The sequence below is a fragment of the Semicossyphus pulcher genome, unplaced genomic scaffold (genome assembly GCF_022749685.1).
Source record: "Semicossyphus pulcher isolate SPU_LCO1_2020_fin unplaced genomic scaffold, fSemPul1.0.p SCAF_4, whole genome shotgun sequence".
Taxonomy (NCBI): domain Eukaryota; kingdom Metazoa; phylum Chordata; class Actinopteri; order Labriformes; family Labridae; genus Semicossyphus; species Semicossyphus pulcher.
In genome coordinates, this window is record NW_027211715.1 from 27,019,602 (window position 1) to 27,033,408 (window position 13,807).

At 41.7% G+C, this 13,807-nt stretch overlaps 1 protein-coding gene across 1 annotated transcript in view; it reads right to left on the minus strand.

The window, feature by feature from the left end:
• Window positions 1–11,553, minus strand: part of cachd1 (cache domain containing 1) — a 100,826-nt gene extending 89,273 nt beyond the window's left edge. Inside the window, exon 1 of the mRNA XM_069680424.1 lies at window positions 11,058–11,553. Within this exon, the coding sequence (XP_069536525.1) occupies window positions 11,058–11,306 (249 nt within the window). The 5' untranslated portion in view covers window positions 11,307–11,553. The remainder of the gene's footprint in view (window positions 1–11,057) is intronic.
• Window positions 11,554–13,807: the final 2,254 nt, after the last annotated feature.

The following is a 13,807-nucleotide window of genomic DNA, read 5'->3' on the forward strand; positions in this document are numbered from 1 at the left end:
CCTGTTGGAGCTAACTAAGTAACACTGGCAGGAATCTGGAGGAAAAAAAACACAAAGCCTGGATCACCAATAAAGAGCCTTTTCTCTCCCTCATTGAGTGCATTTGTTATCGCTTTGTGTGTGTGTGTGTGTGTGTGGAAGGACGAGGCAGAGTGGGTGATAGTGAATGAGAGGTATAGAGAAAGAGAGGTAATAAAGGGAGGCAGAATCATCAGTGAGAGTGTCCTGATAAAACAAAGCCAGTTAATTAGTTCTCCTCTTTAATAAGAGTTTGCTACATTCACTGCAGACCTGCAGGGCTCGGCTGTACTCTGACGCACAAGCTCACTTCAACATGCAGAAAATGACTGATGAAAGGATAAGTGGATTAATCAGCCAACAGAAAAGTAATCTACGACATCAGCTCGTTTGATAATCGATTAATCATAGGACTGAAATGCCACAGTCTCTTTTTGTGCCATAAAGTGCATCTCATACGACAATATGTCACGGCATGTTAGTTGAAAGACTGGATTGATATTCATAACATGTTATTTATCGATAATGCCAATAATCATTAGTTGCATGCCTTCAAATAAAAATGTTTGCAATAGGGGCGCGGGTGTTGCTCAGTTGGTCGAGCAGGCGCTCCATGTACAGAGGCCTCGGTCCTCGACACATCGGCCGCAAGTTCGACTCCGACGCAGCCCTTTGGTGCGTGTCACTCCCCACTCTCTCTTCCACGTGTTTCCTGTCACTCTTCACTGTCCTATCAAAATCAATCCATCCATTATCTATACCGCTTATCCTGTTCAGGGGCGCAAGGGCTCAATCACAGGGCTGACACACATACCCCTTTACCACAGAAATTAGCGTGTTGAAGCAGGTTTTTCAGACCCGGAAAGACCTGCTTAAAGATGCAGATTGATTCAAACCAGGAACCTTCTAGCCGTTAGGCGACAGCACTAACCACTACACCACCGTGCGGCCCCTCCAAATAATGCCAAAAAAATTGCTGCAACTTTTCAGCAACATTATAAGACCGTTTTGTTGCATTGTGAATCATTGACCTGAAGTGGCCTTTAAGTGCCATGAATGGGGCTGCGGTATTCCCTAAAGTAAAGTATGAAGCATCCATTTAAGTTTTAGTGGACTTATTGATTAATGGACTTATAGTTTCAGCTCTAAAGAAGCAACGATGCCAAACATTTGCAGCTTTCAGTTCAGAAATATGAGGAACTGCTGCTTTTGTTCTTCATGTGTCGTTGTAATGTTAAGATATTTTGAGGATTTAGTAGAAACAATACCCTTTTTTATATAGTCATTAGATTATGAAATACAGTCTCCGGATTGCTTATTGTAGCTCTAATTAAAATAACAAAAAGACAGCAAGGATAAAAGAGTTATATCACAATGAAACACTACCTGGACAAACAGAATACCATGAATGTGTCACCTTAAAGTGCCAACATGATCAGGACTTAAACATTTTACTGTTTTTACTTTCAATCTAATGATTTTTTCTCAATAAAAACAGTAAAAAATGTTAATCAAATTTCTTATTTTTTCTCACTAACTTCCCAAAACCCTGTTTTCTCTACTTTCCCTCATCTGACCACGTTTAATGATACTGCACTTTGATAGCAGCCACATCACTGTTCGGTGTAGTTTGCAGGAGCTTAGCGTTATAGGGAAGGTCAAAACGAGACACAGGAGAGATTTAGTGCAGGCGGGAGCAGACACAAAGAGGCGAAGGCTGAGCAGGCAGCAAATCACTGCAAAACCAATTCCAGTCAAGGCCAAACACAGAAAGGGGCCTTCTTCTTCAGCTGGGAGATGTGGGAGTCGGATCAAAAAGCGGTCAGATAAATGATCTGGCCACGACAGTACAGACAGATTTAAACCACAACAGCTGGTGCAGAAGGGGAAGAAACATCAGTTTTATGCTCCGTCCTGACCGCAGTCCAGCGGGAGCCAAGAGACGGTGCACAGGGCTGTACTTACGCAGGCAGTGGAGAAATTAAAGGGATTTAATGGAAATGAATGGGAGTCACGTCGTCCAAAAGATCAGGAGGGAAAAAAGGAAAATGTTTTACTCCTCATATCCGTCTTACAGCAGGTTTCCAGCAAAGTTAAGTTAAATAAGGAAGACGGAGACCGTTAGCGGCATGGAAAAGTCTAACGCAAAGCTGAACAGGAAACTCGCATTATATCTTTATCTGTAATTTAAGGATGACCGGGTTAGATGCATTGAATGGTGACACATGGTGAATTTTGCAGACATTGCGGTTTAGCCAGCGTTTAGCGATAAGGACTTCCAGCTATTCCAGCGTCCTTTTCCGTGCGCTGCATTGTGTACAGTCTGGTTAGCAACTTGCGAAGCGACCGTGTGTTCAGATCAAAAGTGAAGCTAAATTCGGCCTTCCAGATAGGTCAGCAAAATAAACTGCATGATTTCTTGGTTCATTACGTCCGTGTTCATCTGTTTCTGGTGAGTGTTAGTTCCATTGTAAATACTAAGTTACACAGAGGCTGCACACAAAATCATTTTCTTTACTTTAATTAACGGGTCTTAAGTTTGCCGAAATAACATCATGATGCAGATTAGCAAAAGGTAAAAATGAAGCTTTGTCAGGTCTGTCCTCAAGAGGAGAAGAAAACTACTTTTAAAATGCTCGTTTGTTGAACGGAGGTCGGATCGATCATTTCTGATGCATTCGAGGAAGTTGGGAAATCTAAACGCTGTACGGCTTTCGTGACACAGTGTCAAGGGAATTTATCTCAAGTTTAAATTTTAGATCTAGAACAGATTTTTAGCTGAACTTGCTGCAGATGTCTGGTTATAGAGATTAATAAGAAGCTAAATCGTCGTCAGATGACGCTGACGGGAGCCTGGATGTCATTACGGCGGATTACGCTCCACCTGCTTTAGCTTTTACTGTTTTTCCTGCATCAAACCGAAGCCTGATGATACGTGATTGGTTAATACTACTTGGACTACGAGCGTACCACAAACAGAAACCAGAACACTTCCCGTACTAAAAATCCTTGTCCCTGCCCACAGATTCTACATTTCTATGTACAATCTGTAAATAGAGATTAGTCAGATTTAAAAACAAAAAACTGTAAATGAAAAACCAAAATTTCAACCTGAAACTTCCAGTTTTTAATCATAAACATAATGAATTTACACACTTCTGACTCTCAACAAAACAAAAGTCAACAAAAACTAAACCTCATAACAGCAGAATCCATGGCAGTGCTGTTGTATTGAACTGCATTAGATTGTACAGGTGTACCTTATGAAGTGGCCGGTGAGTGTATAGCTTGATACCGTACAGGCCTTTTTTTCCTTCTCAAAAATCTTGATGTATATGAATGCCCTTTAAACAAACAAACCAACTAATGACCCCTTGAATGAAATGCTGAATTTAAACACTGGAAACTGGATTAATGTTTCCAAGTAGGACCATCAAAATAACTTCATTCCAGATCTTGTCCAACAAGTCTGGGGACTTGAGCGTGTCTGATGTGCGTTCAGTCGGGGGGGTTTGAGACACTGCGGTGCAGAGCAGTTGGATATGAGGGACGCCTGAGCCTCTCGCCGCCTGGACTCAGGCCAAGACATACAAGCAGCTTCACATTTAATGAAAACGCGGCCCTTCGCTCCGTGCTCTCCTGCATTGTGACGGGACGGTAAAGGCATAGGTCGGCAGAACTGGGTTGTTTCAGCGGGTTTTGGACAGGCCAAGAATTTGAAAGACTGAAATGGAACTCAGTCCAAGTTTTGAAACTGTGCAGATGTCGCTGTGGGACTTTGCAGCTGTTGGCCGACCGCCCTGCTTCTCCACCAAAATGGGCTCACAAAATAAAATTCAAATTTCACTGTATCAACTCAACTTTATCATTTAAGAGTTAAGCATAGAAAAAAGGTCATGTACTGTATTCCCAACAGCTTATCATATTCTATATTTCAATTCAGCTAGGGTAAAATAAAAGCCATAACACCAAAGCACACACATAAACAGAGCAGTGAAACTGGGAGTTATTAAGTATTCATGTATCAGCAGGAACATGGGACCAAGAACCCTACAACTGTGTGTGAAAGCTTAGAAGTGTAAGAGGGAAAAAAAAAACAGTGTGGAAAAAGGCAGCAGTTAAAATGGAAAAGGAACAGAGGTGCAGATAGCTCAGCACAGCCCCGAAAGCTCGTAAACCGCAGAGGCACATCACGATTTATGATCGGACTGAAAACGAGGAGTTGTGCCATCGCAGTGTAATGCAGGGCGGACTAATGCAAAGCACCTGTTGCTCAGAAGAGGAAGAAGGTGAGAGGAGTGGGGAGAGAAGAAGAAGAAAGAAATCCTGACAACGATTAATGTGGTGAGACAAGATCAAGGTGAAAGACAGGGTTCGTTATCGTTGCCAACCACTTCAGAAATCATACAGTGTATTATAAGGAGATTTTTAGCCTTTGCCCCGTCAAATTTCCGTTTTTCCTGACTGCACTTGAACACAAAATTGTTTAAGTAATTCAATCAATCAATACTTCTTTGTTGATGGTGTATTAGTCTTTACATTTGCCACTATACTAGGCCCACTGCAAAGCATAGTTCAGTCAGAAGTTGCCGGAACAGGCTACACTCTATGCACGACAGTTATCTATAAATAAACAGAGTAAAAGTAGGAGATGTTGGGATACATGAAACCAAAACAAGTCACGATTGCCATCTACCCTATCAGAATAACAATGGTTAGCGACAGCCATGCATGATTTTGCACGTTATGGGATTATTAAGGCGCCATCAGTGGACACAGTTTTCTTCTTCTTTGGTTGCTTAATGGAGGTTGCCAAACAGCCTTAAGGTGCAAGAAGGCCACCTCCTGCATTGGAGAGTAGATCAGATTTAGTCAGCACAAAAGCAGCTGATCAGTTTCCCACCCAAATTAGCTCACTGACGTGGGTTTGTCAGCCCTGGGAAGACCCGCTCAAAGCTGCCAATTGTCTCTTTTCCCATTGCCAGTGAAGTATACTGCTTTCGGTTCTTTTCTGCTGCGTCACCGTCTGACGTCACAAATGCACCGAAGATAGGGTTAGCAAACAGTGAAGATGTTACGGTGGTTAGGTCTTTATTGTATCTATTACTCTGTTTATTAAACTTGGTGACAACACATTTGGAAAGATGTTCAAGCGCTGCTCGGACGCCGATTGTAGCCTTTCCCTCTAAGCAAGAAAGCCGGGTGTTAGCGGGTTTTTTGACCAGCGGGAAAAGGGCTTTAGTGAGTCATGTTGGCACCACATAAAAGCAAAAACTCTTTCAATCAATGCGTCTAGCTGTATTGGCAAAAGGTGCTGGAAATACTGAACACAACCTGCCACCAAACAACAAACAATTTGACAACTACAGTAGCTGTTAAATCCAGTGGAACAGACTGTAATAAACAATTTTAAGACAGCACTGTACTTTATCATAAGCACCAGTGTAGAACCAACAATGCAGCTGCCATCTTTGCCAACACTAAACCAAACCCTCCCTGTTAAGCACAAACAAACATAAAAAAAGATATTGACTGGCATAGTTTGGCAGGCAGTGATGAACACTTAACCAGCATGATGATGCATGGAGTCTGGGCGTGGAAATCAGAGTTAAGCACATGACAAAAAGAGAGGAAACAAGAGAAGGTGTGTTTTCTGCATTTTGCAACATTGGACCGACTGACAGAGAATACTTGATTACATACTGTAGTTATGGTTTGTAACCTCTTTTCCCTGAGGGGTGGGCAACCAAAAGACTGTATCCTCAAAGAGACAAAGGCGGGAATGTGCTTGGAGTTATATTTGACACCTAAGTGTTCATTTGCTCTTTGGATGAGTGTTATTGTGAAGTCAAATGTGCTCTCATTATCGTTCATAGAGAATAAGTTATATATTAAAGACTGTCTACTGAATCAAACATAGTCTACCAGCCCTGCCTGCCTCTGTGTACAACATACATTTAGCTAAATAGTAATTAAAAAGAATATGTGTAATGTCAGATGGCTAAACAGAGAGAACTAACGAGGCTTGTAGCCGAGGCTCACGGTAACCTTGACTGTTTGAGCACACAGCCATGCCGGCAATGCAGTAAGAGGCTAGAAGGCTTTGAAGCTGTGCTGCAGAGAACCTAGCAGGAATTCTGATGTCCTGCTGTATATCCTCTAACCCTCCTCCTCCTCCTCCTCGTCTGCCTCTGCAACTGATTCAATATCAAGTGAGGAAAAGAGGAGAAAAACAGCCAAAGACAAAGTTGTTAAAACAGCCCTGATCAAAATGTACATGTGAAAAAAACAACAAAGCGGGATTTTGGGCTCTGTGATCGCCTCTCAACTGTTGTTTCCCTTGGACCAAACCCAACCCGGAAAAAAATCACAGACTCACGACAAAAACTGGAGCGACACCAATTTTCTTCTTTCCTGCACAAACCTGAAATTACGATCAATATTCAGTTCGGGGGCCGGGGATACAGGACGGGCCAGCCTCAATAACAAACCACACTTCACTGTGGATTAAGGCCCTTAAAACTAACGCAGGGAAATGTCCTTTGGAAATAATCAGCCAGCAGGGAGTAAATACCATCGAAACTCAATACTCTATAGAAGTTTCTCCATGTTTCCAAGCATATGTTGCTATAATTAAGGCTGGAAACACGGCAGCTATAGCACCAGGCCTGCATTTCTGTGCTTAATAATATAGAAAAGAGAAAGGAGATTACATTTCATGTCTACATCCATGTCTAAATCTAAACTGGTGTTTAAAACCTCCCACGTTTAGCTGCAGAAAATCTGACATGAAATCCTCATTAGTTACATACAGAGGAGACTGTCTCCTCTCACTAAAACTATGGAGGGTCCCATGGCAGAAATCTGCGTCATAAATTATTCAGAATGACATGAAATCATTTGTAATTGTGGAGGGAATATTCTAAACTTTCTGATACAAACACTGAGAAAGTGCGAGGTCGGAGAGATGACTCCCTGTTTACACTGCGGGTCCGCCACTGCGCTGTAACACAGCTCCGCCGTTACACCGCCTGTGCCATTTTACATTGAACCAAGCCATGTTAGCAGACGCCGCCCCAGTGTGTGTTTCTTACATGGCTTCCAGCATTGTGGAAGCAAAAGGCGCGCCATGTAAACAAACAGTGCTAGCTTCACATACACACACAAGGCACTGTTCCGCCGCTGGTATGCCTTTGTTACTACCTCTGATGACAGCTCGGAGGCCGAACGACTTCGCCCCACCATTACGCTTCCATCCGTTTTACACTGAAGACGAGACGTATCAGAGGCCTAATGATCCCGCCTTAAAGGTTAAAATAAAAAAGTCTGCATTAAAGACTCTTAAATAAATAATACATTAAAGTTGTAATCTCGAAGATCTCAGTTTCATCCGCTTTGGCGGCACCTTTGGCGATAAGCGGTAATTGCAGGAGCACACTTCCCAGATATCCAGACAGTGTTGCATGTGTGACGTCCACGGTTGGCTCCGGTTGTAACTCTTGATTTTCCTTGCGGACGGTCGCTTTCCTTTTTCGACTATAGACTTTTTAGCTCCGCCTACCCTCTCTGGCAGACCAACCACTGCTGGCTGATGGAAAACATGTCACTTACTGGGCGCCGCTTGTGATTTTGACACCCAGTCTGTAATACTGCAAATGCAAAGGCTTTCATCAGCAGGCCATAGGCTCAATCACCATTGTGTTATCTCATTCGGCGAAAGTGACTTAACAGACATTTATTTAAAGAAAAATTAAATATGTTAATGAAATATTTCTGTAATGCTCATACTGTGCAAGAGCTGTTGATTATATTTGTGCTGCTATGAATGGGCCAGCAACTAGAGCTGAAAATATAAGTCCTTCTCTCATTGGGGGAGTTCATACTTTTCTTTGATGTTGGACGATATCATCTTTGTCTGTGAGACTATTTTGGACAGGCATGATTGAGATATTAAAAGTAGAAAACATTAAACGTACATATTATATGTAATACACATTAAAATTCGAAGAAATTATACGTAAATTAATCAAAAGCTAAAATAACAGTTAGCTAGAATCCTACAACAAACCCTGCAGTTTGTAGTTACAATTATCAGAGAGAAATAAGCTGATTTCCTTAAAGTACAATGACACGATGCCTTATAAATTAATCCTCTTTTTAATCTGTAACCTGACTCTATAAAGAGTGTGAACTGTACGCCCTCACGTCCCGTGACAATCGAGTAACGTAATGACAGATTGAACAAAGTTGACCCAGTGACTCAGAGGCTCTGACAAGGAAAGCCTCAAATTACACATCTGCTACAGAATGAGGGGTGGAGCAGAGAGGGGTACAATTACGGGTTAAATGGGATGCTGGGATGCTCGCTTGATAACGAAACCTTCAGATCAGGTCCGAAAGAGTCAAGCTTGAACTTTGAAAATGCCTCAGGGAGATGATGAACGTCAGCCGGGACGAGAAGTCAGAACCTGGATTCCTGTCTGCGATTATAAAACTGATATTAAAACAGGAAGTTCACGGGGAAAACGCGAAAGAATCGGACTGATAATGTTAAAAGTAGTTCTGCTGACACACCTGCCGACGGTGAGTCAGGCCACATGTGAGCATCAGAGCAGGTGTCTGCGCAGACAGCGCGGCCCACAGATTCCTGCAGTGGTTTTCGTGGGCAGATGTTGACTGTTTTTACTGGATGCAAATCTCTTACATCAGTGGAAAACCGCTCCAACCGCTTCAATCAAACTCACATTAGCTTCACGCCAAGTCAGATTTTCACAGCTTGTCCAACAACATGATCAAAACTGGTTTCCCATGAAACAGGCGAAGAAAAATGCACAGTGAATATTTTTATAAGGAGTCTGAAAGGGCTGTGTGAAATCAAAATGAGGGACGAAAAATAAAAGGAGAGTTAGCTGCAATTATAGCCATTAATTACACATTTGCAGCTGATTTTTACCCAATAAAGAGAAAAAGAGGGGTGATTATTTTTACTGGGTGCATCAGCAAGAGAAGAAAAACAGGAATAATAAAAGACAGAATGCACAAACAGTGGAGACAATGATGGAACGAGCAGGACTCAGACAGAAAGCAGCACAGACTGGAGCTCAGGGAGGGATGATGGTGACAAAGGCGGATCCAGAGGGATCAGAGGAAGCCCTCAAAGCAGACTCCCAGAGCCGGGATGAAGGCAGCGCAGTGTGGAAGCAGAGAAGATGAAACACCATTTGGGGGCAGGGCCCCCCCGCTGCCTCGCCTCTGTGTTCAGAGCGCCTCTGCCTCTGAAGTGCAAAACACCCCTCCTCACACCCTGCAGCACCCTGCACACTGCACCTCCTGCCATTTGGTGACTCAACGCAGCTCTGCAACAGTGGACAGGGCGAAGAGGTGCTTTTGTTGGCTTCACACAGGACGTTTAAAAATGAATTCAGTATTTTCTTCATTGATTATCTGCTTATTATTTTCCCCTATCAATTAACAGATTGATTGGTCAAAAACTAAAATGTCTGAAATATTCCATTAAATAGTTCAAAACCTAAAGCGTTCAACTTCTCATCAACAGCATCCTCCGATCTGAAAATGTAGAACTACATCATTTTTTGTACGATTGCTTGAATATTGAGTTAATTTGAGTGACTCTAATAATCAAAATAGCTGTTGATGAATTTTATGTCTACCATATTATCCATGAATCAAATTCCTTGCTTTCTGTCCAAAACATTCAACCATAATACACTTAAAAAAAGCAGCAAATATTCAGATTTGACAAAGTAGAACGATTGAAAATTCAGCATATTTGTTGATCATGTGTAGATTCATCATTTTTTCAATCATCTAACATATGAATCGACCAAACATTTCAGCTCTTCAATCATACGATCAATCAACGAGTATATAATGTAATAAGGGGGACACACTTTTCAAAATGATGGTGGTTCTTCATCTAGAAAAATGGGTGCTATGTCTCTAAGTGGGGAGAAAAAAAAGCATGAAGCATTTCTCCTCAAAACACAAATATCCTGTCAGTTACAGTCAAAAGCTGAAGGAATGAATCAGGTAGACTGTGACAGAAAATTAATTCATAATATGCCATCAATCAAGCAAAATAATCACTAGTCAGAGCTTCTCGAAATTGCAGCTACCCCCTTTTTATAGGTCTGTAAATTAAATGTATATACCTCCCTAGAAACGTGAAAACACCACCTGGAACCCTGGGAATTTATGATTCCATTTTCTACTTTTATCTGACAGTTGAATAATGAAAGGATTCATTAATCACCTAAGAAAAGCATCAAGAGATTAAGTGATGTTACAAACAGTGGTCAGAAGCAGCCTTGATTCAGCTGCTGCTGATGGAGAGACTGTGTTTCTCTCCACAAGATTTATTGATTTACTGTTTGCATTTAATCCAAAGGCTGATTTTCTAAATGGGCCTTTGGGCTGCAGCTAACTTAGATAAAAATGGATTTATTCCTGGTGAATTACAACTAGCTTTTTATCTGCACAATGGGCATGTATCCATACGTTAGCACTCATCACAGATAACTGGATCAAGCTTCATGAGGATAGATTGAATTCAAATGAAATGCTTCATGGCTGATTCCTTTAGATTATCATTGTATAGGTGACAATTTATTCACCTTTCCAGCTACCACACACACATTTCAAATGTGTTAACGACTGATCTTGTGTTAAATGCGTGTATTTAACCAGATTAGGGAATAATAAAGGTGAAACACAAGCCGCCCCGAACAGCAAACCTCCAGCGTGCTGATGCCCCAGATAAGGACGTCCCAACTTCAAAGCGCCTGTTGTTGCACTGCAACACTGAGCAACACAACAACCGTGCACTGAAACATTTCTGTCAACTAAGTTCCCCTCTGTGATTATTACATTTTTGGGTGTTTAGGCCTATTTTGACAATCATGTTTGCGCCACTTAAGGTATTTAAATCTCCTCTAAGTCGCAGTTGCACATGAATATCTCACAGATTTCACCCAAAAGAAGCACGAGCACAATTAAAACATTTCAACCTCCACATTTACCTGCATCGTAAAGACTCCCAGCTCCTGAGAGGACAGCTTCTTCATCTGCTCGGACAAAACTTGAGCTTCCTCCAGGATGGAAAACTCCGACTCGGCTCTGCAATATCCACAAGAAAGAGCCGAGCAGATTAAAACGAAGCTCCACGAAAAAGCCAACAAGCCCCTGTGAAACCGGAGGTGGTTAATCCGGAAAGCAGCGCGCGTATTCGGCGTCAAAAGCAGAGGTTCCTCGCCCGACCGCCTCGCCATGATGGCTGTGAGTCTACAGGCAGGAGAAACGCGGAATCTGAACTGGTGGCGGTGAAAAAATCAAGGGAAACTACTTTTACAACTTTGCAGCAGCGTCGGGTATGCGTGCCCTTTCTCTCCGGGAAAAGTCTCCAACATTTCCAGCGGCGCAAACCATTGCAACTCAGTGAAATCCCTCGAGAGAAGAAAGTAGATCCATGCGTGAAAGAAGATATGTTTTTTCCTTTTTTTTAAAAAAAGTTGTCGGTGTTCCTTCTTCACTCGGTCCTGGAAGTCTGGCAAAGTGTGCGTGTGAGTGCCGGAGATTCACCACAATGGGGGTGAAAGTGGGAGGCGTGGAAACACACGGAGTCCTACCGGCGCCTGGATCTCCGGATCAATGGATCAGGGTTTCGTGATGCCTTCATGTACTCCTGGGATAATGGCCAGCGGTTCAACGACCGGCGTGGATCAATCCTCTCACAGGTAAATACGAGAAAGACAGTTTTTATTTCTAAACGATCAAACTATTTAGTTAAAGATCGTTTTTGTGCAGCATGTATAAGCTTTACCGCAACGAGGGTTTTAGAATTCACCGAGGAATGTCCGGGTCCATCAATGCACCACATGCATCAACACATTACACGCCACTCCTTTTAAAAGTTAGTTACCAGAAGACTAAAGAAGTCTAAAATGTGAAATTAGCACTTTTTATTTTACATTTTATTAATATTTAAAGGTACTTTAACCAATTTTTAAGCAACTTTAAGCAATTTACATGTAAACCACTTTGTTTTACCAATATTGTAATGTATTGATATGTAACATAACAGAATTAGGCCTACACTTTCCCCTTCTTTTTTGTCGCCTTTGACAGCCTGCAAACTTATTTTATTTAGACAGTTTTCGGTACACTTTGTATAGTAAATTGCCTATAAAGTATGAGACCTTTATGCTGCAAATTGCTAGCTCACTAATATAGCAAAATACCATCTTCAGTGGATAAAGCTGGCTAATTCATCCAGATTTGATCCAGGACTCACCTGGCTCCTTAATTAGCTAGCTTGCTGTTTGTCACAAGCTAGCTGATGAACTGTAGCTTGTTTACTTTCTGATGCTATCATTAGCAACATTGTATCTCAGTGGATGTTTTTTGGCTCACTTGCTAATTTGCTTCACATGCTAATGCAAATCATGAAAGCGCAAGCAAAAGGATGCTGACTGAAGTCACTTAACATTGGGGAAGGCAGAAACCAGCGGGTATAGTAAGCAAGATTTTGAAAGTAGCGAACCAGAAAATTTCCAAGTCATGCCCCAACTAGCTTGCTAGCTTTGCCTTGTGGATGATTGCTGAGATGTCAGAACCCCTCAGAATCAGTTGTATTAGCCAAGTATGTGTGCACATTCAACAAATTTGACTCGGGCTTTTCTTAACTCTCAATGTACAGACACGTATATTGACACACTACATTAGAAGGACAGGTTAGATAAAGGTAATACAAACGCCTAAGACACTAAAAACTAAAGTTACTATATACAGGCCTATGGATACAATAGTGATGGGGGTGTGTGTGTGTGTGTGTGTGTGTGTGTGTGTGTGTGTGTTTTTATATATATATACAATTTAATATATATATCATTTAAAAAACACAACAACGCTTACAGACAGGAGACAATAGTGCAATGAAATGTGTAGGTTTCTGCTCCCCTTTGGCACCCAAAGCTCCCACCAGTATATCTAAAGGACATGACCTCTGTGCAATATAAGTTGGGCTACTGATGGTGAAGGTGGTCCAAAGTGGTGCCTTTCTTTGCACGTAATTTATTGTTTACTTTTTTCAGCCTAATATTCGACTTGTTTAAATGTTGAATGTTGACTCCACTTTCAACTGGAGTTGATTTAATTAACTTTTAATTGTCATGCAGTTCCTGCATCTTGGCCATAACCAAGGATTGTGATTTCACTACTCTGTGAAGATCAATGATTTTGTCCTGCAAGTAAGACTGAGGGAAAATGAAGACAATGCTTTGATAAAGATGAAAGGTAACAGGAGTGTAGCAGCCAGCTGAGACTCTATTCCCGCTCTACTCCTGCAAGAATCCACTTCTTGTTTTAGTTGCAGCTGCAATTTCACTTTGCCTGAGCTGTTTAGAAGGAGATCAGAAGCTTGTATATTTGGGCGATTCACATTTTGATTGCTGACAGTAAAATAATAATAAATAAAAAATTATGACAGATAGCTCATTTGTTAAAGAAACATGCAGTCTAGGCAAATGATGTGAGGGTTTAAAGTATAACAGCACTCTAACCCATTCAACAGCTGACCTCTAATCAGTGCCTGGTCGCTCTCTCTACACTTCATTGGGTTGAAGAGTGTTTTTGATTTGCAGCTGCACAGCTGGCCTCTTCCCAACCTATCTCACTGCTTCGTGAAACTTTTTGGAGATATTATGGTTATGCAGCATTGCATTCAGGCAAATAAGATCAATGTCATGCATGGGTTACTTGGTTTCCTTGGTGG